The sequence below is a fragment of the Apteryx rowi genome, unplaced genomic scaffold, assembly GCF_003343035.1.
Source record: "Apteryx rowi isolate R43461 unplaced genomic scaffold, aptRow1 scaffold_242, whole genome shotgun sequence".
NCBI classification, from domain to species: domain Eukaryota; kingdom Metazoa; phylum Chordata; class Aves; order Apterygiformes; family Apterygidae; genus Apteryx; species Apteryx rowi.
In genome coordinates this window covers 881,265-906,902 of record NW_020448775.1, presented here as the reverse complement: position 1 = coordinate 906,902, position 25,638 = coordinate 881,265, and the positions used below count along the sequence as shown (strand labels likewise).

The following is a 25,638-nucleotide window of genomic DNA, read 5'->3' as shown; positions in this document are numbered from 1 at the left end:
GGTTGCAGCTGGGAAGTCAGGTTTTGCCATGGGCAATGCCTACAGGGACACTGCAAAAATTCACCACAATTTGTCTGGTAACACTGGAAGATCTGGCAGACAGCTGAGAAGGAACTGGAAAAAGTGATCTGTTCTTTCCTAGGTGGTGCTTAGTTTTTGAAATATCGAACACGTTTGGGAGGAAGTCTGGCAGAGGTGTCAGCAAACCAACATTCTGACTAGATCAATTTAAGCAAATAGAGCACAATGTTCATTGTTGTGCGGTTTTTAACATACTGATAACGAAGGCAATGATCTACTTTTTCCTTACATGAATATGATGTTGTTCTTATGCCAGATACAGAAAAAGGAAATCTATAGGATGGACTTAAAAACAAATCTGGGTGAATTTTTGTGCTTAATAACAGTTAACAGATAAAAAAGTTTTTGATTGACCAAAGATATTCACAATTTAAGTCATATATAGCAAGTGAGTTCTGATGATTTTTTTAAAAAAAAGTCAAAACATTAAAATTCTTCATTTTGAGACTGAGGTGCATTTAAGAAATGAACACATTGAAAAGAAGGTAAAACTTTCTGAAAAGAAAACAAACTTTTTGTTTTCTTGGCTGGGTAAGTACAACTGAGAAGTTTGACTTTATGTAGAAATACAATTTTTTTTTTCAAATAGCTGCTGAAATAAAAAAGGTAATTTTTTTCTTTTTCTTTTCTTCTTTTTTTCTTCTTCCTTCTTTCTCTCTCTCTCTTTCCTTTTCCTTTTTTTTTCCTTTTCCTTTTTTCTTTCTTCACAGTTTAAATATGCAATAACAGACTCCCCAGGCAGGATGAATTTAAAAAATCTGAAAGGTGGAAGTCCCTGATCTGTAGAACTCGTAGTTCTCTGGACAGGGTGCCAAGATAATAAAAGCAAGATTAACATGATAAACTAGCATCATATACAGCAGCATAATGAAATCATAACTCTGTTGAATCCCCCATTTCTTGGGAGCACATGCTGAGAACACAGAAGATGCCAAGACACTTTTCTGCCTTACATGCAATTGTGAGAAAAACCCAGAAGAAAACAAAAATATGGGGCATGAGAGAAGATGTAACATCCAGTTTGTCTGCCAATGAATTCAAGGACCTTGCCTCTCACCTTCGAGGTAAATCTATTAGCAAACAGTAATCCCATGTTTGTGACTTACATCGTGCGGATGATCCAATTAGAAACTTACTGTTAAAATCTTCCTCTAGATCTCACTGATATCTATCTGGTATAAACCAGTTTTAGTTTCCAATCTCAGCAAAAGTTTTCTTGAAACAAAGCAATGCCTGTTGAGACACTGGAGATTTGTGGCTGCTTCTTGAATTCAGAAAGAAGCAAAGGTTAATACCAACAGCTCTTCAGGCTGAGGGATAATATTTTTCCTTTCCACCTGTATCGAGACATTCCTTGCCGTTCTAGTAAGCTGCCCTTTGACGAAACACAATTTTGTAGGTGCCCAAGTAATTTACCCAAATTCCCTGTGCAGATATGCCAGTCAGGTAGGAGCATGAAACCAATAATGGTACTGGAATAAATATCTGAGATGGGAACCTGTGGAAGGGGGGGGTAGTCAAAATGCCACTGCCTGTACACTTAGCTCACTGATGGGTTAATAACTCGGCGCTTAGAGCTTTTTCATTGAGAACAACTGGCAACAACTGCTAATGGGGTCTGACACTAGAGCCCTTGGGATTAAGAGGAAGGTTAATTGAATTCTAGTGAGGCTTCCTTTGTGTTGCAGAGCAACTGAACAAACCAGGGCAACCAACTTTCCAGACATCAGCCTGTGTATTGCGGGAAATTCATCTCTGATGTGACTAAACTGCTTTCAGTAGAAGCAATGAATTTAGCCTCCTAAAGCTAAACTCAAGGAGACTGAGATACATATACTGGTAATTTTGACTGACAAGTCACACTAGTGTTCTTCTGTACTTGTGAAAATGTTGTGAGAGGACAAAAATGTGCTTTTTGGATGGGAAGTTAATCACAGATCTTGCTTGCTGGGGCTCCAGACGTACTGTTACAACAGTGAGAGCTCTTCTCCAATTTCAGTTTTCATGGCTGTCCTTGTTTGCACAATGACAAAAGCTGTGGGCATGTTGCAAAAAAAAAAAAAAAAAAAAAAAAAAGAAGAAGGAAAACAAAAAAAAAAGATTATCCTCACAAAGTCAGTCACTTGCTTTTTGGCATCCAAATCTCTGGCTTCTCAGAAGCTGTGATGCTGGTCTTTGAATGTAGACAATACTGAATGTAATGTTATTTTCAGGATGTTTAAGCCTGATTGGTCCTAATTAACTAAAACAATGATGGTATTTCCAGCTTGCCAGATAAAAGTGTACTTTATGTTTTTAGCTCTTAATTCAGTTGGATATCATCCACCAGCAAAGGGTTTCAGGTTATTAATTTCTTCATTACAAACTTGATTATCTGAAATCTGACCTGACTTTGAAATGATATTGAGATACATCTTTGCTACATGTTCTCAGACTTCCCGCAAAGCAGTTTTTATTTGAATACTGACATGCAACATGCACTACACATTTTGCTCCACTCAAGCCTCGAGGACTTTTGCAACTTGCTTCCTAAGGAGTGGAGCCCCCACAGTGGATGAAAAGGAGTCTAAACATTTTCTTCTTTTCATTTTTAGAGGTAACTCTGGGATTGATTCCGTGAGCCAAGAGCATTGTAGGTAGGAATATTCCCCTGGCAATTTTTACCTTACAAAACACAGGGGATTCCTGGACCAACCCATTTAACCTGCAAGCAGGTTCTAAAGAAAGCAATGCTAAGCTCTTCATCCCCTGTGTTTTGTAAGGTATTAGAAGACAGTCTATGTAAACTATTACAACCTTCCCCCCAAAACACTTACCCCCGGTATACAAACACACACACACACACACACACACTCACTCACTCACTCACTCATCACTCGCATGCAGGATCTCAAGCAGAGAAATGGGGTAAAATAAAATTAAATAAATGAACATTCTTATTTAGTCTCATTTTCTGAGTAAGAACCCTTGTGACAGTACTGATGAGTCTGGTTGCTGAACTTCTCTCCAAGAAAATCAGAGGCCCTGCAGTTAAAAGATTTTGAAAGCACTGCTTTAAATAATCATCTACAAACCACACAGCCAGACACTAAGCACCATTATCACAGATGAGCTAGATACAGCAAATGCAGCTAGAATGAAAACCAGAAGGATGAATATTGCTTAAAGCAACTCACTTTTATTGACAGAGTACTGTAAGGCAAGGAAAAATGTTTGCCAGATTTTTTAAAAAGAAGATTTGCAGCAAGAATGATTCAGAAAGATCTGCAGTTCAATATATTATTGAAATTCAAATATACTATCTTTTATAAATCCAATATTTATCTTATTGTCATATATACAAAAGCTGAACTTAAACTAACACAAAACAGTACACAAAATACTGGGTTTGCATATGAGGTTTTGTTGATGGTTCATAATCTAGCCAGTAAATAAGAGAATGCACACATTCCATTACATAGATTGTAAGTTAGAGCTGACTAGTTTTAAACTTAAATATACTGAAAAAGGCACAATGAAACCACCAAATACAGATGTGTTTGATATTACTATTTTTGAAAAAAATCTAAAACATGTTTAACAATACACACAGAACAAAATATTGATAGATGCCAAGAAAACTGTGTTTTATGGCCAAAACTAATTTTGCCTTTATGGTGAAGGCATCTGTGAAAACAATGCTGTATTCTGACCATTCCACATTAATATTTTGGCCAGAAAACATTGTGAAGCACTGGCTTTTTGTCAGCTCTTTAAAGGATATATATTTTAAGCGGTGATGTACATTAACTGTGAGCCTCTCACAAGATCTCACATCAGGCCATGTTAGAGCAACCTATCATTTCCATAGGAAACAATGGTAATGGAAAGGTCCCAGCTATACTGAAAAACCCGGGTGGGGCCTAGCTACAAAATCTACACCCTCTTAGTGCTCCCCTGAGGGAAAGGCAAATCTTTAGCCCACATATTTAAATAGTCTTAAATTCTGGAACTAACAAAATGTGTGCTACACTTTTCTCCTGCTTTTCGCTGCTTTTCCTCTCCACCTCTGTGTCTGTATAGCATTGGCCTTCCACCGGAAAAATTTTTATGAAAGGGACAGCTGCTTTTTCAATGTAGATAATGTAGCACTACTGGTGCTTCATAAAATAAAAGAATATTAACATACGTTAAAATATAGTATACCTGGATAAAAGGGACAAAGATACTTAACCACAGTACGGTGTCATGCTCTAGTTTTGCAGGGCTAGAGAATGAACAGTAACATGGATAAGTAAAATTCCCTTCTATCTATACAAGCAAAACTGAACTGTATTTTAAAAGTCTTACAATACTACTCTGTAATGAGAACCCCCAACATGCTAATTTTTATCACATAGACGAGAGCAGAGTTATCTCACGACCACACACAGAAATGGGACCCAATTAACAGGAGAATGACACCATACATATATGTAATTAGCATATGAACAAGGTAATCTGATAATGAAGCACAAACCATGTTTTTCATGTGGAGGTCTTTTGCTGGATGTGTAAATGCACAGTTTTCATGTCCTTTTTTTCTTTTTTTTTGTTGTTGCTGTTTTCTGTATGAAAATCAAGCACTTTGCATAATTAACCAAAACCCAAAGATATTTACATTTTAAAAGCCAATCCTTCACCTTCTGATTTTAAAATGAGTTATCCTGTATCTTGCATATTTTAAAAAAATGTTCAGAAAAAGCTTAGGTTTATAATTCAGAATCTGTATTTTGTAAAAATACTTCCCTTGAACATGAAGTCAGTGCTGACCTCTTCAGGTCATTTGCGAATAAGAAACTCTTTCTAAAGAAATGTTACTAAATAAGAACTGAGGGAAAACACAAAAAGAAGAAATAAATTACCCCTAAATTGTAAAGTGTTGTCATTTCCAAGTACAGTACAAGATGAAAAAAATCACAGAGATGTGTATATCAAAATGTGTGAAATCTTTCAAAGTTCTGTCTCTGCTAAAGGCAATATAGTCTCTCTGGCTTTATTAGTACTGCTATTGTATACAGGTTTCTTAATGTACAGTTAATACCTATAGAGATGAAATCTAACATACAAGTGTGTGTTATGCTTCATATGGCAGAAGGATAAGCACTTGAAAAATCTTATGACATTGATTTTAAATAAATCATACATCACCTAATAGCATTTTCAATTCTAAACATGGAAAATTAGATTATATTTGAAGTGGTTGTTGTTGCAATATGACTTAAATTTTTCTCAGATATCAAGAAGGTCCTCTCCACTCTCATCACTCTCCACAGTTAATTGCCTTGTCCACCACTTCTTGACTTCTGATCCACAAGATGCAGCATCGGACATGGGATTCATCTTGCATACAACAGATTTCATAGCTGAACGTCCACCAAAGCGGAGGTTGACTGAAGACACTGAATGGCTTATTGGTTTGGGGGCTATGAAATTAAAAAGAAAGTTCTGTATTAGAGTAGGTCTTTTTCTTGAACATTTTAGCTTAGAATTCAGGTATATAAAGCTAGCTGGACAGTGATAGCTTTAAACTGATTTAGTGCAGAAACAGTAAGGCTCTATGCAACCTTTTTTTCAGCTCCAGCTGTTCATCCCTGCTCCCCCTAACCTGCTGGCAGAGCAGCTCACTTGAGCGGTGCCTAATTTCCTTCTGTCAGGATAGCTGATGCAATAGGTCTTTGCTTATCTGGCTAATTGTAACCTAAACGTTTTAGGCTGTATGTACATGAGCTGATCTGCTGGCAAAATGGTAAAAGTTCCAGAAACAATGAGGGAAAAGAGCATTTGAGGGTGGCAGCTAGATCTAGAAAGTGACATTTGACTATGGCCTAGTGGTGCAAGCCAGTACAAGATGCTGATATTGCTTTAGGAAAGTACTAAAACACATGTGTAATTATACGGAAAATACAATTGATATTAATGAGGCTATTTGTTATCTTAAATACATGACTTTTTTGGATTGGGAGCAGAGTACTCATCATCTGCTGGACTGTACCCTCCGACATGGAGGCACCCCTCTGAAGTTGTGCAGCAATGAACTTTCAAGATTCAAGCGGCCAAGATCAGTGCTATGAAAGGAAACCCTGAACTCCTCAATCCCACTTGAAAAACCTACCCAGCTGGCTACAGTAGTATGCTCCCTCTCATACTCCTTCCTCTGGCCCAACAAATTTCAACTTTCTTTCCTGCTCAGTGACACTCAGCTGGAAGATGTGAATTGAAACCTATCTACTAAGTTGTCCCATTTCTTGGACAAGTACTCTGCTCACAAAAGTAGGTTTAAAGATACTCACAGCATGACTATGCCTTCCACTTCCACCTATATATGATTAGGATCTGAACAGTGACAGTCTTTAAAGGCAGCACCCTCCCTCAGAACAGTAACACTACACTCATGTCCAGCAGCCAACAGAAAGATCAGGACTGATGAAAGCTGAAAGCAAGTTGATGTGCACACCCATGGGCCCTTTCCAGACATGCTGGTCAGGAGATATGTCAGGCAGCAGAGGCCAATGTGCTCTTTAAAAGAAAAATTTTAAGGTGGTGGAAAGCGCTCCTGAGATAAAGCCTGAACAAGGCCTCAGATTTTCCTGTGCACTTCTCCCTCCCTCCAGTAAGCATCCTCCCATAAGGCACAGTCTAGCCTTTATTTTCTAGTGGGCTGTAGTTACTAGGACAACTTGAGGACGTTTCCTGGAGAATAAAGAGGAGACTGATTATACACTTGACCGATTCATTGCTGAACTGAAGATATAAAAATGTATTATTATGGTGTAAGATATACAATGTACACCTGGTATAGCTAGGCAAGACAAGGCACTCGTGTTACTACTGCTGTTAGGAAAAACTTAATTCACTTTCACCGTGCTTTATGAGACAAAAGTGAACTCTAAATGCACCAGATGCTATCCAAACATATGGGAAGGTACAGCCCCCAATCCAAAGATCCCAAGTAAATGGATGAAAATAAAAAATTGCACATGGCAATGCTTCAGCACATCTTCCAGACCTTCAGATGTGGGAGGAGGGGAGCGACTGCTGTATTTCAGCATGCATAAGGGTAGAGGAATGCTGATGTGGGTGCAAGCAGCAGGCAGGAGGTAGCACCATGAATCCTGGAGTCTCTCCCTTGATGCTTGCCCCACTGTGTGTCTGTGTCTCTAATGCATAGAGCTTTGTAAAGGCCTTGTTGTGTACAGCAGTGACTTGGCATTACTGCTACACATTCTTCTCTTACCTGATGGCAAACGCCATTGTCCAAATTTCCGTTGAGGTTTCCCAGCATCTGCAGAGTCTTGTCGATATCCACCTCTGTCAGAAAGGGTTGGACTAAGGAGCTGCTGTTGGCTACTTGTCTGAATAGAGAAAAAAGAATCTCAATTATAGCTCCCCATTGCATGGCCTGACCACTCTTAGGAGGGTTATCTAACCTTTCTAGTCTATTTCCAAGCTTCCTACACAAACACAAGCAAAATACATTGCCCTTTCTTGAGGCAGCATGGGTTTTGTTCTTTACTACCTCAAAGGTCTACAACTAACAGGAAAAAAAAAGAAAGATTATTTGTCTTCCATTCCATTATACAATCCCATGGAAGGGTACAAAATTATTCCCAGCCTTCTACAGTGGAGCGCTTATGCCGTACCTACATTTCCAGCTCTGGAACAGCCCTGGTCTCCTAGTCACAGGACCCAGCATGCTCAATGTTATCATTCCCAGTGTACAGACTACTCCAAAATTCTTGAATAGCAAAACTTTAAATCCCTGAGCCTGCACATAGTTCATGTTAGAGCTGGAAGTTAGTGCTGCCAGAATCATACAGATGAGTTTGCCCTTCATGATGCTGGCAAGGCAGCAAACTAAGCTGGAGAATAATTATATTTAACCATCTTGCCTTTAAATCTGAATGTAAAGACTGAACAAAACATTGCTTTCAACTTTTCCAGTGAAAATGATATTTACGAAAATAAATAGGAAACATGGAAGTTTTTTAAACTTGCTCTAAGTAGCTCATAGTCTTCTGGTTAACATCCCCAATAGTTTTTGCAGGACATACCTCTGGCTGTGCACTGTTATCCGGATTAATAGCATTCACATCTTCACTGGGCTGCGTTGTCTCAATGCTGGGGGGATTCAGAAATCGGCTCAACTCTTGCTGTTGACTCTCTCGTAGACTATGGATAATGCTGCACGACTGCTGTTGTTTCTGTCAAGGTGCAATATTTATGTGACAATAAATAAACATTTAGTTCTTATTTGTGTATCTCAATGTTTGACTCTTTTAAAGTCTTCTAAATATTTAACCAAACAGTGAGTGCCAGATGTGGATTCCAGGTGCACCGATAAAGCTCCATATATCAAATGGCCACTATTTAAATAATATGACTTCCACTGTATGGCTAGCCTTTATGTAGAAACTGAAGAGTCATGCTTATAAACTACATAAAGTGGAAGTCAGGTTCCTCATAACAAATAAGAGTTTAAAAATAGATAAATCGCTGAATTTGTGAGTCAGGAGTTCACAGAAGGACGCAGAAACAAGGAGATTGATAGAGATTCGCTAAGAATCAACATGAAAGCAATGCAAAATTTCTGATTGTTTTCATGGCCTTCAGAACAAGCTGAATAAATGAGACTGGATAAAACAGTAGTAGAAACCTTAGGAATAAGTATGGATTTACAATACAAATAGAAAAACAAATCTACTACCACTATGATCTTACAATGTAATATGTTTTTAAATTAAAATGAACAGTCCTTAGGAAGGGTTTCACTTTCCTGGGTAGTTTTCACATGCTCCCTCTTTAGTGAATAAGAGAATTTGAAAATATATATTAACTTCCATAATTATATCCAGTTTGTAAAAGGTTCACAGAATGTGAAATGATCTGAGCCATATTATTAGAATGAAATGAATAGCACATTTACTTTAACATAGTGTAATTCAATATCATAATGAAAGGAACAACTGAGTTGAACAAACCCAAAATTGAGAGCTGAGATTAAATTTACTGCCATTATTATTATAGAGATGGGATCAAAATGAAACTATTTATCTGTATATGCCTTGAAAGTTGATGTTTCTGATAAAATGAGCATTCAAATTGTCCAGTAATGTTTTTATTAATTTACAAACAGAAAAAAAACCAGATCGTATGTGCACAGATCTCAATAGGAAAACCTCCACATACGAGAAGTAAGCTTTTATAAAAGTCAAAATACCTGGACTCAGCCTTAGAGTAATTGCAAAATCACCCATCAAGGCAACCAGAATACATATATTTTTATACTAGGGAAGAGAAGAGTTGTCTTTTGGAAAGAGGAAAATAAGAGAACAACTGCAAAGTCCATTCCAAATTCCCTGCTTGACCTTGTACCACAAACTTCTCATGGAAAAATTTTTTTTCCTGAACATTCTCAATATAAATTTCATCTAGGACAACCTTTGATCACCAAATATTGCAGCTATCTTGAGTAAAGGCAAAAACTTTTCAGACAATCTGAAGCACTGAGTAAGCACAATACAGACATACTGTCGATGCCTATACTAGCAAATTAAACAGATCAGGATATTTCCTGCAGTGCTGAAGCCAACTGGCAGGCCAGGACTTGCATGATAAGGCTAACCTCTCCTCTAGCTCAGAACAAGACAACCACAACTGCGTTTCCTACTGGGAGCAGTTTCTGCTCATACTTGCCCCCAACTGTGCCAGGATGGCAATGCTCTGGGAGAGTACAAGTATGCATGGGCCAAAACTGTGCCAAGGAAGACGCTGACAACGAGTATGCGTGATCCCATGCCAGTGCTGAGCCAGTGACCTGGTCCTGTTTAATTACTAGCATAGGTGTAGCTACTGGGTGCCATGGGTTTATGTTCCTGGTTTGCATGTGCATGTTGCCATTTTTACATTCAGATATGTGTACATATTGTACCAGAGATTTTGGTGAAACTAAGAGCTCATTTGCCCACACAGTTACTGCAATGGCTCATCCAGATGATACATCCTGATATGAATTGCATTTAAAGAGCCTCTGGGAAATAGTACATTCTTATAGGGCCTATTCTGCAGCCATAGGATCTGCCTAATCATGATATCTCACGCCAGTAGAGGCAAGGAAATTACATGATTCTATTCAGTGAATACACAGGATTAGGCCTATAAGGTTTCAGCAAATTACATCGTTTTTAGTTTATTCCTTTTCACATACATCTTCCGGCTGTATTGTGAAAAGGCAAATTTTTGGCAGGAAGACAGTTTTTGCCTTCAAAAGATGCTTATTTTTCTAGCTTTCTGAATCAAGTTGTAACATACTTTCTGCTGACTTAGCAACTGCTATCTACTTTTTCACATACATGCTATAGTGGCTCCAGAGTAAATTAAGCATTAGTGACAGCACATTCCAGCTTTGTTGACCAGTACAATTTACTGCAACCATTTAGATCTTGTTTTAGCTTGACTTACTGCTCTGATTCGCTTTAAACATTTCTTCAGCCACATGCGTATGGTCTGTTTGGCCACCTCCTCTTCTATGGTGTATTCTAGTTGTTCCCTAGCAAGCAGCTCTTCCAGTTGAAGACTTTTTCTGATATCAACGGACCTATATGAAAGCATGCTGAAAGAAACATTGATATTGTGTTTTTTAAATGCTGATAGCCTCACATTTTAATGTAGAAAATCAAAGCTTATAAATACTTAAAAACTTAACACAAAATATTTAACTCAGGCATGTGCAACGTAGCTAAAAATGGTAAGATGATTCCAGAAAGGAACTGTGGTGCTCAAAACAAATGAAGATCCTATCACTTACATTTAGCTACCCAATGCAGGTGAGTTCCTAAACTGTAGGCAACTAGGTCATTCATGCTTTTTGTGTATTTTCTTAAGTGTCTAAACTTGGATAATGTTCCTGTTTCTATTTTATTTCTAGTCAGATTCACTGTCAAGTTGCTACACATGTGGGCACTACTTTGCATTGTTTAGGACACAAGAACAGTATGGGACTGCTGGTGAAGGGAAGCTGTCTCAAATAGAAATGTTAAAATTTCCTGAAGACTATTCCCCAGGACCTGTGTTTTCCATCTTAAATATTTTTTGCAGGAAAAAATAAAGGGGGATAACCTAATTTTTGTATTACATGTAAAATGGTGGTGCCTCTGTGGCTACCAATTTTGCCTTTTCCCAAGCCTTAGGAATACCTTTTAGCCTACGGAAAAATACAGGGCACTGTACCTGTTATTACAAATTCAGAGAAAATCTCACAGTACCTCAGCACATCATGGAAAGTGACATCGCCACCATTATGGAGCCGCTCCATTTCATAGCACATGTGCTTGAACAACAGCTTGTCCTTGTCAAGATCCACCTCCAGCCTGCCACGCAGAAGCCTCAGCAGAAATTTCACTCGGAAGGTAGGGATTACTCCCTGGGTAAAATTGCATAATAGCTGGTTACTTATTACTGTGATCTAACAACCARCTCGGGTTTTCTATTAGATCAGTGACAGAAATACTATTTCTCTAAAGTCTCTGCATCAAATCCTAGCCTACTTAAGTCAATGGGAATGCATTACTAAAGAATACATGCATGCAGCTAACTCTTTGGCACGTGTAGATCAGTCATAGTTCATGGACGTCTTTGCTCTTATTTGGATGATATGAGAATCTGTGCTGTTCATTTTGTCCGAGATTTTCAACATTGCTTTGGAGATTTGGTTTCTCTATTTGCATCAATTTGTAAGAAGAATTATACGCCTAAGTAACTGCCTTTGAAAAGCTGAAATTAAACTATAGTTTAAACATTCACAGTCAGGCCTATTACCTGCTGTATAACTGTCGCCTTCTATGTTTGTTTTGGGACAGGAGCACACTGGTAGTTCATCACCTTTTCAAAGATCATCTGCTCTAAGATTCAACCTAACACATGTTGTACTTTCTATGACAACAGTTTTGAACTGCTGCTAAAACATTAGGAGTGAAAGTATTTCCCTCCAGAACTGCAGTATCCATTCTCTTTATTTATTATGTTCTGCTAAATGAGCCTGACTGGAACTACTTTTGCCACAACATGTTCCATGTCAGAGAGAGATACTGTCAGTCCTGGGCACACTGGATGTAGAGCTCTTCACCTCCACCAGTAAGGGCTGCGACTTCTGCCTCCAGCACAGCCACAGCTTCTCTCAGGATGGCAATGTTCATATTCAGATCTTAGCGATGCCATGAATTATTCAGCTTTAGCTCACGTGGGTATCTGAACAGCTCACTCTCCCAGGTGCTCTTCTCATCTCAACAAAGCACTTCTGATCAGATCAGGTATATAAATGTGTGTGAGTCTGCAGACTCGTGGATAAAGAAACAACTCTTTGGGAGATAGGAGGAAAGGTGCTATGGTACTGATTCTATGAATACTAACATTTGTTTTCAAATTTACTATCATGTGTACTTCACACTGGTAAATAGTACAGGTTAGCATTTGAAGGACCACGAACAACATTAGATCATGCTCAATGAGCTTTCAGAACCTGGACAGATGTTCAAAATCACAGAGAAAATATCCCAGATCACTAACGGCTCAAGGAGTTTTGTCAACATGCTCTGTTTTTTCCTTGACTTATGTTTTTTCAAGGAAAAATGTAGTTTACTGGATTAACTGTGCTTATTACCAAGTTTCTTACCTCTCTTTTGTCATCAACCATGTTCCATATAATTTGAAAATGTCTAAGATCATTATAACTTAAAAGTTGGTCTTCTTCAGTTGAGTAAAACAACGAGAAGTTCTCCACAATGATAGCTAAAAACCACAAAAACAAAATTTAGTGTAAAGAAAGCCCACAGTTACATTCAAAGAGTTGAACCTTTGTAAGCAACAATGAATTTCAACAGAATATGAATTCTGTTGTGCAAACTTCACACCAATAAATCCCATTAGTTGAATGTTGAGACGAGAATTTTGAATGGGAAAGAGAATTTTGAATTTCACTTCTCAAAAGCCACACCTTAAATGCTGGTGAGATGACTAATCTAACATCTTCTAAAATCAATTTGAAGAATTCCACTAATGTTGGAAAAATGTCATCCGGAGGATAGAAAAGCCCAGAAAATATTATCCCTTGGGGTAATTATAGCCTACAAATTTAACACATCTCTTTCTTTTTTCAAAAACCTTTTGTGCTCAAACTTCCTAAGTTTTAGCATACACCATGCCAGAGAAGTGTCAAAAACATCATAAGGTAACAGTGAAGCTACAAGGTAATCTCATACCTGAATAGCATAACAGACTCAAATCTAATATACTACATGCCAAGATAGACATTTTTGTTATTATTATATATTTTCACTTACCAACAAGCAAATTTAGCATGATGTATGCAATGATGACATAAAATGAACAGAAATACATAAGAGCACCAGCATAATTTCCACAGTCTGTTTTCCAGTAGGTGCTGTTGTCTGGTGTACAAAATGGAGGCTGGACCTTCAAAACAAAACCAAGTCAATCAACCATAGAAAGGGATTCTTTATTTCTCTACAATCAATGCAATAAACATAACTATACATTTTTTAAAGCTTCAAAATTAAGTAATAATGCTGAACATCAGATTAGAGGAACATTTTCCTTTCATAGAAAAGGAGGAAAAATTTTTTCATGGATTCTTAAGGGCGGTTTGTTGTTGATCCTTTAGTAGATAGAGATTAGAAAGCAGAGAAAGGCACAACAAAAAATGCCTAGACATGGCTCTAACTACCACACACAAGGCACATTATACACTTATACCACTGTAAAGAAACAACTCAGGGCTCTGAAATGTGGTGGTTTTCAAAAAGCTTCCCTGTCCATTAATTTTAAAAAGGAAGGGAATAATATGATTTTCATTGCAACAGAAACCAAAGGCAGAAATTTATCTAGGCAAAGAAAAATGATTCTAAGACAGATTTTGAGGTCATTAAAACTAGCGTTCTCTTGGAATGAGCCACAGGACAGCCAAAAAGACAAAGGTCATCTGAAAAATCACCTTGTCACAGTCAAAGCAGAGATAACAGTGGAAAAGTGGGTTATTGCACTTCTGATTTTGAAAACCTATTTTTATTTTTATTTTTTATATCATATAAAAGCCTAGCACCATGGAATATCRCATTGTGAGTCTGTGATTGGAACTGCAATTTTTGTGTCATGTTCAGAAGTTTAGTGAATGTTTTATCTCTTGAAGAGATAAAGGCAATCACAACATTCCTAGTACTAAGCTAAGAGATTGAAAACACACTGCATGAACGTCACCTGTTTCTTGTCTAATTTATCTCTGGTAGTATTATATTTACCATGCAGTCATGCATAATTTTGTTCCAGTCTTCTCCAGTAACTATTCTGAAAAGTACAGTAATAGCCTTGCCAGCTGATGAAAAATTTGCATGTCTGTTTTAAACAAAAAGAGAGAGAGAGAGATCGTTTCATGTCTCAGAATTAAAATGTTGGCAAGAAAAAACCCAGATCATTTCCATTTTCTACTTTCTTACAATTTTGAACTGAAAATAGGTACAGCATTGGATGAATAATTTCTGAATGAGCTCAAATACAAACTTCTATCTAGCAGAATATGATTTTTTTGGCTCTTTAAATAACATCCCCATGAGGTAGTACATACTGTACCTGTTAATGTTCTCTCCATATTTCACTGTACCAAATAAAACCACTCCAGCAAAAGCATAACAAAGAAGCAGTAAGAACATTCCTACTATGATGAAGAAACTCTTGTACATGCTGACAACTACAGTCAGAAGCAGCATTTTTAGTGTCACCTGGAAGGACAGAGAAAAAGCAACCCATGATGTCATTCAGGAAAGCAGAGATGAAAATGAAAAGAGAGTTACTGCACTTGCCATTTTGGCAACAAACGCTTTTCACTTAAATAAGTTAATGGATGAACCCAGGGAAATAGTACATTCTGAGTCTGATTGGAACTGAACATTTTGTGTCTTGCTCTGAAATTTCGTGAACTTTTTACTTGTTGAAGAMATCAGCCTATCCACCTAAATTACAAGATCAAGATGTTGCTCCTCAAAGGCTATGTATAAGATAATACAGCAGTAATACAGCATAACCATAACTATAATGTTCTAGGATCAGTACACTGTAGAAGTATTAAAATTAGCATTATACAAATACTGGTGCGATAAGCTACTTTATCTGGAAATAGTGTTAACTGTTAAGCAGAAACTGTAGTTACTGCAGCCCACCTAAAGAAATGGGTCAAAGTACAGGGAAGGAGATTTACTTAAAATCAGCACAGATTGATTGAACTAGTGAACTAGTTAACTCACACAAGTTGGCTAAAGAGCTTAAGAAGACAGCACAATTCTAGAAATTACATAGGAAATGGGTCTAGATAATAGATATTTCTTTTCCATGAAAGCAAATTGTGCATTTTACTCTTGATAAAGTTATTGCCCTACATTTAACATGCTTAACCACTTTGGATGGTATAGAAAATTTCCTTTAATGGGACTGAGGGTAGCACTTTTCTTTAGAAAACTGACAACTCTTGCTGACTTTTAGCCAACACATTGCATCACAGCAGAAAAATGCAGCTCCTAACATGAAAGCATAAGTGACTAGGTTAAAACCTTGAAAAAACTTCAGAATCAATCAGAAAGCTTTGAAGGCAATCATTCGGTGTGGCTGAATAGGAGAAGCAAGGATTTTTCATTTGACTTCCAAGGCTATATGGGCTTTATGTAGTTTGACTGAAGGAAAACTTTTTATCTTTACGGAACAAACCCTCTGAGTTACCTGTTCTTAATCCCTGTGCCCTAYTATAGCAATCTTTTCTTTTTATCATATTTACTTTAATATGTCAGACTTCACAGAAAATGTTTGGATAATCTAAGAAGTTCTACAGCAAGAGAATTGCTTGTTAAATAAATGTGTTTGTTCTCTGCCTATGCTTATTCTGCCAATGTACTCCTACTAACACCAGAGCAAATCCAAACATGGAAGAAATGTAAACTTTAGAAATGAGCTGCTTTGTATCCACCCCAGTGTTTCCAGAAGAAAGTTTTGGCCCAATGTTTTTTTTAATTGAACATAAATTCCTTACTGTGATAAGACATAAATTGCTAGAGGCACGAGACAGACCTGCACTGTGGAGGAAGAAACTTCTACATGACAGCAGTATCATAACAAGATGAGTGCATCATCCACCACTCACTCCACTTGTCTTGCAGAGAAAATAAATACATAACTTTCATATCACACCACACTGACACGGCAAGGACTGAAAATAGCACAATATATGTTTGGAGTTTTAGAGAGCACTTTTTGTAACTGTTTGGTATTGCAGTTACTTTTTTTTTTTCTTTTTTGCAAAAAGTGCAGCTTTTCCAGTAACTATAATGTAGCATTATTATAGAATGCACCTAAACCCCTGGTATTTTAATAGCAGAATGTAAAATTGGAGACTGCTGCTCTAAGCCTTCCCTTTTTTCTGGCATATAAAAAGGAGCCTTACAGAATGTGCAGTAGAGAAGCCAAGCAACTACTCTTTTAATCCATACATGAGCACTGCAATGGTTGTAGTTCCTAATTTATACTTACATGCTTCCCACAAATTGAGAAAAACCTGAAGACGATTACACATGCACCCATCATGTATGTGTATGCATTCTGGAACAGAAGCACAAAAGACTTAATGCATTGTCCCCCAGCGATCTTATAGAAAAATCAGGTTAATCAGCCTTTACATAATGAAAGGCAGTCAGCATATGAAATAAGAGAATCCACAAACTAGCAGCACCAATATTTCAATAATATTTCAATAACAACAGTGGAGCAATAAGAAAATAACAGAAGAAGCTCTACCACTTCCTAAACACTAACCCAGCCTCTCAATGCATCAAATCCTCAGCCCTCTATCACCTGGGCTGAAATGATGTCCAACAGCCCCGGTCTGTTTGTCTAGGCAGCTGCTGGCTTACAGAAGCTTCACTGGTCTTCCAAGCTACTCAGCATCAGGGAGCAAACTGAGGGATGAAGGGCTAGCCATACAAGGCAGCTTTTCCTCCAAACAGAGCTTGAGGCAGACAAGAGGGAAACCCCCAACCATTATGGGGTGGTCACTTCCACAACTGGTGATTGGTGACAAGCACCAACAATCCCTTCTCCTTCCTGGTGATAAGGAAAATTGTGCCCCCTTACAAACAAGGGAACAAGGACAGTAGCCACCTGTAAAAACCTGAAGTGAGGTGGTCAGTCCTTGAATTAAACATAGCCCTATAACCAAAATCAGTGGGCCAGAATTAGTGCTGGGTTTGGGACAGATTGTACTGTCCAGCAGTTTCGAACCTCTGCCTTCTTCCAGTCCTCTGCTCCCATCTGGATTCTGCACATTGCTCCTACTTCCTTGCTGCTCATAAGACTCCTGTTGGCAAGAGGTCCCAGTCTCTTCAGGTTCGTTCTTTTCCTTATTCACATCCCTTCTAAAGACCTCATTTTTCTACAACATTTACAGACTCTACCTCATATCAATCAGAGAACTTTTGTATTTCATCATTGCAAAAGAGAATGATTCTTTCTTAGTATCAAGGTTATTTTGTTTTATTCATACTTCCATATTACTTCCAAGGGTTTACCTCGATACAGTGTAGCAGTGACCCCACTGATGGTGCTTAACAAATAAAATCAAACTTAATAAATGGTGTTTTGTAAATCTTACCAGTAAGGCAAAGTGAAGTATCACCCATATAACTCCAAGAGATGTCACCAAGAGATCATAGCGATTTCTTCTGCTTTGCCAGAAGCCAGAAGGTGACATGGCAATAATCTTCATTGTGACCTATGGATAAAGACAATGTCTCAGTTGTACTGAGGAAATGATTATTTCTCACTAAGAGAATCTCTTCTATCCTCTAAAGTGTTTGATTGAGTTCATCTTATGAAATGGTTTCAAATGACCATGGGTAGGTTTTATCTCATCTAGTAGTTCCCATGCAGACATGTTAAGTGGCTAGACTAAGCTGATCAAATAAGCTTCCCTTAGATGGAGGAAAACTGGCACTTGTGGAAGACCACAGATGATCGAGACTGAGGGATGAACAGTATTCTGGAAGTGTCCTTCTCTCCATCAACTGTCGAAAGAGTGCAGCTGACTAACTCAGACTGGATGCTTAATGTGTAGATTGCTGAGATAAATGTGGGTTGAAGATCTCTTAGAAGATTTCATCATAACTTAAGCAAGTTATGAAGTTAGAAAATGATTATGATGATAATATGTCGCTAAAAGAGGTAGCCATATCCTATCTATTGATCCATCTATCTAATCAGGCTAAAATCACATAAACACATTTGAACTCAAGACTATAATTGTGTTCTGTAGCTCCTGTAYTTCAAATTAATTAAAAAGCATTCTCATATTGCAAATATTCCTTGCTTTAAGTATAGCAAATACCATCGGTATTCAGCAGCATGTAAGAGAAGACAGCTAAGAAGAGTAAAGGCAGTATATTTCACAATATTCTTGGTAAAAACAGCAAACAAAGTGCTTGACATTTCCAGTATAGAATACTGGCGTAGTATCCGACACCAGTACCCCACTGGCTGGTGGTGTAGGCAGGAAGCTTAAGAGTAGATACTGATAAGAAATAGTCACGAACAGGTAACACATACCGAGATAGGGTTATGCAGGCACAGTGGATGCGAAAGAGAGTATCTCATGCACTGTTCATACCAAAGCCCAAAGCAGCTAAAGTGTTACTATATAAAGGCAATAACTGTCACGCATTCATTATGGATTTTTTTCATTCCAGCTTGCAACATTGCTCTTTAGCAATATTCTTCACATTTCCAAAAAAACTAAACTGTATTTAAAACACTAGTTTGAGGCAAAAGTTTGACATTCCAGTCAGTCTATTTGCCTTATAATATTTTCTGAAGCCTGGATACAAAATGAAGAATAAAGTCAGAAATTTTTACATCCCACATAGAGCCTTGGGCTTAGTTCAGGTGCCCACAAGTAGCCACTTGTCTAAACACACAGAAAGAGTTCTCTTGATGTCTAATGATCTTTTGAAGTACCTTAGGGTATGCTGCTTCACCTCTATCCAATCAGCTGAGATGCCCTAGAATATCTGAGACATCTGCATGGGGCTGGCAGGGATGACACAAAATCTGCAAAACAACATTCTCCTGCAGCAGCTGTTGGACRTAAGGGTGGATAAACTAGGATATCTAAAATAGCTTTTGCTGCCTTCAGTTGTTTAGGCAACTGAATCCCACCCTACATCTCCGTTATCACAGTGGGAGCTTAAACACCTACCTCATGCAGGATTTAAACACCTACATTTAGGTGTCTGTATTCTTGAACTGAATACCATACTTTGCAATTACAAAATTACATCTCACACTATTTTTGATCATCAATGTTGTGACAAATATGTGATATCTCTAAGTTCTTCCTATTCTTCTACACTTGTCTTATTCTTCTATACCATTGTTACTGTGGCGTGAAGGGAGGACAAGGGGTAATCAGCTTTGCCTGCCAGAGCCCTCCTAAAAGGGCTTTCACTGAGTCAGGTTCACAAAGCTGAACAATACTTTGGTAATCATCTTTGCCTGCCAGAGCCCTCCTCAAAAGGGCTTTCACTGAGTCAGGTTCACGAAGCTGAACAATAATTTGGTAATCAACTTTGCCTGCCAGAGCCCTCCTCAAAAGGGCTTTCACTGAGTCAGCTTCGCAAAGTTGATCAAAATAGACAATTTATTAAAGCGACAGATCAACAGGTTCAGGATTGCCGGTGATAAATGCACTTACTGCAACAAATTCTACTTTTTCTGAGCTCAAACTGATAATTAAGTGCTTTCAACAATGGTATTTTTCCCGGGGTAACGTCCGACTTTGTCGGAGGTGCAAACCTTACCAAAAAGGCGTCCCTGTTTTGGGGAGGAGGGAGGTCCAGGCCTGTCGACCCGTCTGTAGGTTGGTGTTCTCGTCCTCGAAATGGAGGATCGTTTATGCACTGAATTTATACTCTTGGCGAGGTGGGGCTAAGTCAAACACTGTGGGATGTTTGGTCCTTGTCGAGCTCAGCAGAGGGTGTCAATAGCTGCTGGCCTTTTTTTTCTTTTGCCCCTATCAACAACACCAGGCTGCAAGACTCCTGCCTCGCCCCAGGTGTCGTTTTGGGCTGAGCAATGGCGAGTGGCGAGACCTCCGCCTCGCCCTGGGCATTGCCTCACCCCTCAGGGCACGGGCATCAGACCGCAAATCACCCTTTGTATCCACTGTTTACCCCACGGCAGGGAGGATCACAGGTAATCACAGACCATTATCCCACAACCACATACACTAATGTGAGCAGTATAGGTTTAAAACTGCATCAGGATTCTTTAGTCTGGACTCAAAGTCACCTTTAGTTATGCAGATAGCCTTGGGCCTCTCAAATACCATGTCTGCTAGAGGTTAGCCTGAGTATACTGAATTAGGGAAAATCCTAGGCAGGAAGCTGCATTTATGTGTCTGCTAAGCTGTGGGAACTTGCCCGGCAGGCCTCTGCTGTGAACCACCCTAATGAATTTGCATTTATTTCAGTGAAAGTAGGAGGTGCTTATGAGCAGCAGGAGTGCGCTCCAAACCCCTCTTGGATGACCATGATTAAAGTTAAAAAACAGACAGAAAAATATAATTAAATCCTATAAAAGAGTAAAATGCCATAAGGTTTGCATAGATCCCCTTAAAGTCTCTCTTTCTGCTGTCTAGCAAAGTGACCTTTTACTTGCTGTCTTTCTTAGGAACACAGAGACAATAAGTTAGGTGACTAGTAAACCATTTTATCTGCAAATACTTCTACAGTGAGACTTGGTTTTAGATAAAAATCATGAGAATTTTTTTGTATAATTCAATTTACTTTTGCTTCCTTTCTCCATAAATTTTGTGCACTCAGAATGTCACAGCTTGCCTACTGAGAGAGTCAACAAATTTTTCTTGGCTTTGACACAGTTCCTTTAAAATTCTACAAGAGTATTTGTTTGTAGAATAAGAGAAAAAGGATTTTTAAAGACATAGTTATTAGGTAAATTAAAACCTGTCTATTTATGATACAAATCAGACTCTTCTGCGTTTCCTCATTCTCTCAAGAGATATTGATTTCTCCTTGGTAGAGAAAAAAGAAGCAACCACATGTACAGACTCTATCTACAGCTGCTACAAGGTATTCATTTCATTGTTTATTCATCACTGCTGGCAAAACCTATCACCGGAACATAGGAACTGTCATATTGGATTAGAGCAGTGGTAAATCTAGTCTACTATCCTGTTTATGATAGTGGTCAGTATCAGCTATTCAGAGGTGACTGAAAACAAAAATATTCAACTGCAAACTTATAAAAGAATTATGTACTAACCTAATCACAGAGGAAGTGTCTTCTTTAGCCTCATAAGTGTGTGCTCTGTTAAACTACGGATATCCTCATCCATATAAAAAATTTTAAAACCTTTTTTAAATGCTTTTAAGTCCTTAGATTCAAGTCTTATGAAAACAGGTTAATTACACCTTGCACAGCTGATTGTGGTGACAATGTTTTCTCATAGACAGATAACAGTTACCACATGGGATCCAGATTTGCACAATAAAGATAGACAGTACTGGAATTTTACATACCTTATTAAAAGGCATTAAAATGAAATCATATGACTGATAATTTAAAAAAAAAATGCTACGAGTTTGATGATGTCACAGTTACAGAACAGTGGCTATTAATGCACTCTATTCTGAAAGATCAAGCAAAATCTATATGGAACAAGCAGAACCTCCATGACAGACAGCTTGTGCTATACAGAGTGAATTTAACCCTGGGTGTTCTGTAAAAAAGGGTTCACTGATTTGCCCCTTTCACTAGGACAAAAATGCAAGTTGAAATGATCAGAAGGACACAAAACTCAAGGTGGTAGAGCACTACTACTACTACAACGAATTAAAAATTTATTCCTTCAATATCTATTTAAGCACAAGCAACATGGAGAGTCCCAAATGTATATATTCTGAAATAAAAACTATAGTGAATAAGATTACATCCCTAAAGTCAAAATGAAGCATATAAAAGCTAGTCTTAATCTCAAGAAATTATGAAATATGTTACCTTACCTCAAGGACAAAAATGAAGGTGAAAACAACAGACATTGTTGCTAAAGGAACGGTCACTGGATCTGCAGCATCCCACTGAAATGCAAACAAAATGAACTGACAGAAGAGTACATGTTAAACAGAACCAAATGTCTATTCATAGCCTTAACATTTCTTGAAGGAYTTATTAATGCATAGATTTCATTTTAAAATATATTTATGTAGGTATGGCATCTTGGTGTATCCTTCTCTCATGGCTTTAGAGTTTAACTGGAGATGAAGAGGACGAGACTATCAAAAGGCAGAAATTGACTCAGGTCCACAAGTTACAACTGATTTACAGTGATCTGTGCCAACTGTGATTGCTGTATCTGGAAATCATGTTTCCCAACATTCATTATAGTAATGGCTCAATTGAAATTTAACTGGTGTTAGGAAATATGCAACACATGTAGTACTGCTATAATAAAATGCTTCAAAGAAACACAATTACCTTAACTGATAACAACACAGATTGGGCCAGAACAAGTACAGCAATAGTTCTCTTAAAAAATGGATGCTGAGTTATATCATACATCTTAGCTCTAAAGCCATCGTTATCTGAAAAAGAAAGAGTTAAAGGAGAAGAGTTAAAATACACAGTGGTATTTTTCTCTCTCTATTTCTTGACATATTTTCCATGTTCATTAATGGCAACATAATCCTTGACCAGTTTCGAAATACATTTCTAATTTTCTGCTACAATTTCCCATATCAAATAGGGCTTCTGAACATGTAATTTCAAATACTGAACACCAGTGTTGCATGAAGGCTTTTGGTACTTGTAGGGCAAGTGCATCATTCAACTGCTGTCAGGTTAATACATTCCATTCATATCATTAACAGCCAACTGCAAATATATTTCATTTAAAAATTCATTTTTTCATTAAGGTTTATCCTAAAACCATCGAAGCACAACCTTTTTTGGGTTGATTTTAATAGCTTTATGCAGAGATCTGTAGTCGAAGCCTGTTTCCACATTAACTTATGCACAACCTCCTAGTGGCCTCATGATTACAATTTTAATTTGAATCTTAAGACTCCTGGGGAATTATGAACACTGGGGCTCAACATGAATAAAATCAAAATATCTTTGATACCCGGACGAGGTGGGAGATGAAGAGGTTGTGCTATCTTCAGCCTGCTTTTCAGATCTTCCCATCGTCTCTGATCTACAGTCAGTAAAGCTGTCCCCTTAATAAACAAATAGAAGCGTATAAAGCTTTTGTCATATAAAAGCTAGAACATTTAAATGCTGTAAACATGAAAACAACATCCTCTTTGGTGTCTGAAATAAAGTTACATAGGCAACTCTCCTTAAATAACACAGTGTTTGGGTAAAGAAGTCAAAGTATCAGCCTGTACTCGAGAGGATTTCTGTATGCATTAGCTGTGAGTTTCTGGGACTCAGCGCAGCAGGCACAGTTGTTGCTCTTTGTAGCAGCAGCCCAGTGCGGGCAGTGAAACACTGCAGGAGGGCTTCCATTTGACTGAACATCATTTGCCAGGAAGCACTGTTTTAAAGAGTGGTCGATTTTGTCTGGACTTTGCTGCAGAAAATCCTGTGGCTTGTCAGTGCTGCTATAGTTTCTCAGGGAACAAGCCCTGTAGGAGACTGCTGCAGCTCTCCACACCTCTTATGCTTGGAGTATACGTGAAGAAAAATAACAATATGCTATGAATCTACAACAGGTTTCCACAAAGGAGAAGTGTAGATACACCTTCAGGGAGGGTGATGGTAGATGGTAATGTGTGTGTTTTCATAACATATGGAAAACCAAGCAAAACAAATAGAGTTCAACATTATTTAAAATGACCTTCAAAACACAATAAGGTCCTCATCACCCCAGAGAACCGTAAAATCTCATGGAAAGAGTCTAGAGTTACAAAAACAAGGGAGACCTTTCCAAGGTAAATGTCACAAGTTTGTTTCCCAGGCACTAGATGCTTCTCCAGTTTGCGCTGGGGGCACTAAGCTGGGTGAGGGGGAGATGCTTTCCAGGGCTTGCCTTGGCATTAGCATGTGTAGGCTCTGGAACTGCAGCTGGCTGTGCTACTAATAAGATCAGGAAAGCTCCCACCGTAGTGGACATAATCTCTTTATGGAGCTGCATCCCCAAACAGCACCCTGGGAGGATGTACCCTTAAAGATGATACAGACAGTGACAGGTATAAGGGGGCCTATTACTTGAGTTAGGCCAAAAATTGAAGCAATTAGAAAACCTTAAATTAAAGAGAAAAGGTAGCAAAAAAAGGTTTTTTACTTTTTTTATTTTTTACTTTGTAAAATTTATAAACAGTGATGCCAAAGTCAGTAGATCTGTTTATCAGGAACTACTGCTTTCATCAGCTGGTTTATTATATGAGGATTATAGAGCAGAACTCTGTGAAGGGGTCTATTACCTGGAGTAGCTGTGTTTGCATTCAGACTTGAGTTGAAAAATAGCCAGAATATTTGAGTCAGTCATAACCTCACTGCCAACTGAACATGTAGTGTTTGAGCTCTGGGGAAGTGATGCATGGGGGTTGTGAAACGGAGGTGGTGGGGAACCCCTTGGGCATTGCTGCTGAGATTGCCAAAGACTCAGTCCAGTGCCCTGTGTGGTACTTTCCAGTCCTGTGCCTCTAGGCCTGCTGTTTCTGCAGTTCACATCAAATACTACGGCATACCTCAAAACGAAATTTTAGTTTTTAGACAATTGTTGGTTGTCATGCTAAATAGTTTATATAATAATTTTTGTCCAACTCTCCCCTCCCTCAATTCCTAGAACTATTCCAACCATACACCAGCCATGAACTTTTTAAAGCCAGCATCTCCTTAAGAGACCAATAGCTTGGCCAAGTAACCAGTTTTAAGAGGATGCCTCTTAACCTCAGACAGGGAACTGTTTTGTTACCTTCTTTTTCAACTAATTGCTAACCCTCTCCATATCTTATTTCACATTTTTTCAATTCCTGGATATTACTTCAGTCTACTTGAATGTTGGTCATGTTCAAATTTTTTTCTTCTGCATAATTAACTACAAACCTCATGCTTTCAGCTTATTCCTAAAGAAGTTTTCTTTCCCTCATAGTAGATAAATGCATAAAAAATAACAGAAATTCAAGAAAAAGAGAGAAAAAACATCATTACATGCAACAGCAGCTTCTTGAGGTTAGTAAGAAACAACTGAAGAAGATAAAATAGATGACATTATTCATGAATGATTTATCCTGAGTGTATTTTTAGTACATGTAAGTTATATAGAAATACTGCATGATGTACCTGTTCAGTGTAATTTGCAGGGAACTGTTAGTAGTGAGCAGTTTTTTTGATGTTCAGTCTAAAGCTTGTTCTGTATTCAGACATGGAACTGAGGGAATAGAGCATTCATATCTGAAACTGGGGTCACAGTTT

At 38.1% G+C, this 25,638-nt stretch overlaps 1 protein-coding gene across 2 annotated transcripts in view; it reads right to left on the bottom strand.

Annotated features, from left to right (window-relative positions):
• Nucleotides 1–5,331: 5,331 nt before the first annotated feature.
• Nucleotides 5,332–25,638, bottom strand: part of NALCN (sodium leak channel, non-selective) — a 237,119-nt gene continuing 216,812 nt past the window's right edge. For both annotated transcript variants that reach the window (XM_026066533.1, XM_026066534.1), the window contains 14 exons: nt 23,342–23,435; nt 22,696–22,802; nt 22,224–22,298; nt 17,801–17,920; nt 16,684–16,752; nt 14,740–14,888; nt 14,412–14,505; nt 13,437–13,569; nt 12,770–12,885; nt 11,364–11,521; nt 10,561–10,711; nt 8,154–8,303; nt 7,337–7,454; nt 5,332–5,525 (listed from right to left, as the gene is read on the bottom strand). In XM_026066533.1, the coding sequence (XP_025922318.1) occupies nt 5,332–5,525; nt 7,337–7,454; nt 8,154–8,303; nt 10,561–10,711; nt 11,364–11,521; nt 12,770–12,885; nt 13,437–13,569; nt 14,412–14,505; nt 14,740–14,888; nt 16,684–16,752; nt 17,801–17,920; nt 22,224–22,298; nt 22,696–22,802; nt 23,342–23,435 (1,728 nt within the window). The remainder of the gene's footprint in view (nt 5,526–7,336; nt 7,455–8,153; nt 8,304–10,560; nt 10,712–11,363; nt 11,522–12,769; nt 12,886–13,436; nt 13,570–14,411; nt 14,506–14,739; nt 14,889–16,683; nt 16,753–17,800; nt 17,921–22,223; nt 22,299–22,695; nt 22,803–23,341; nt 23,436–25,638) is intronic.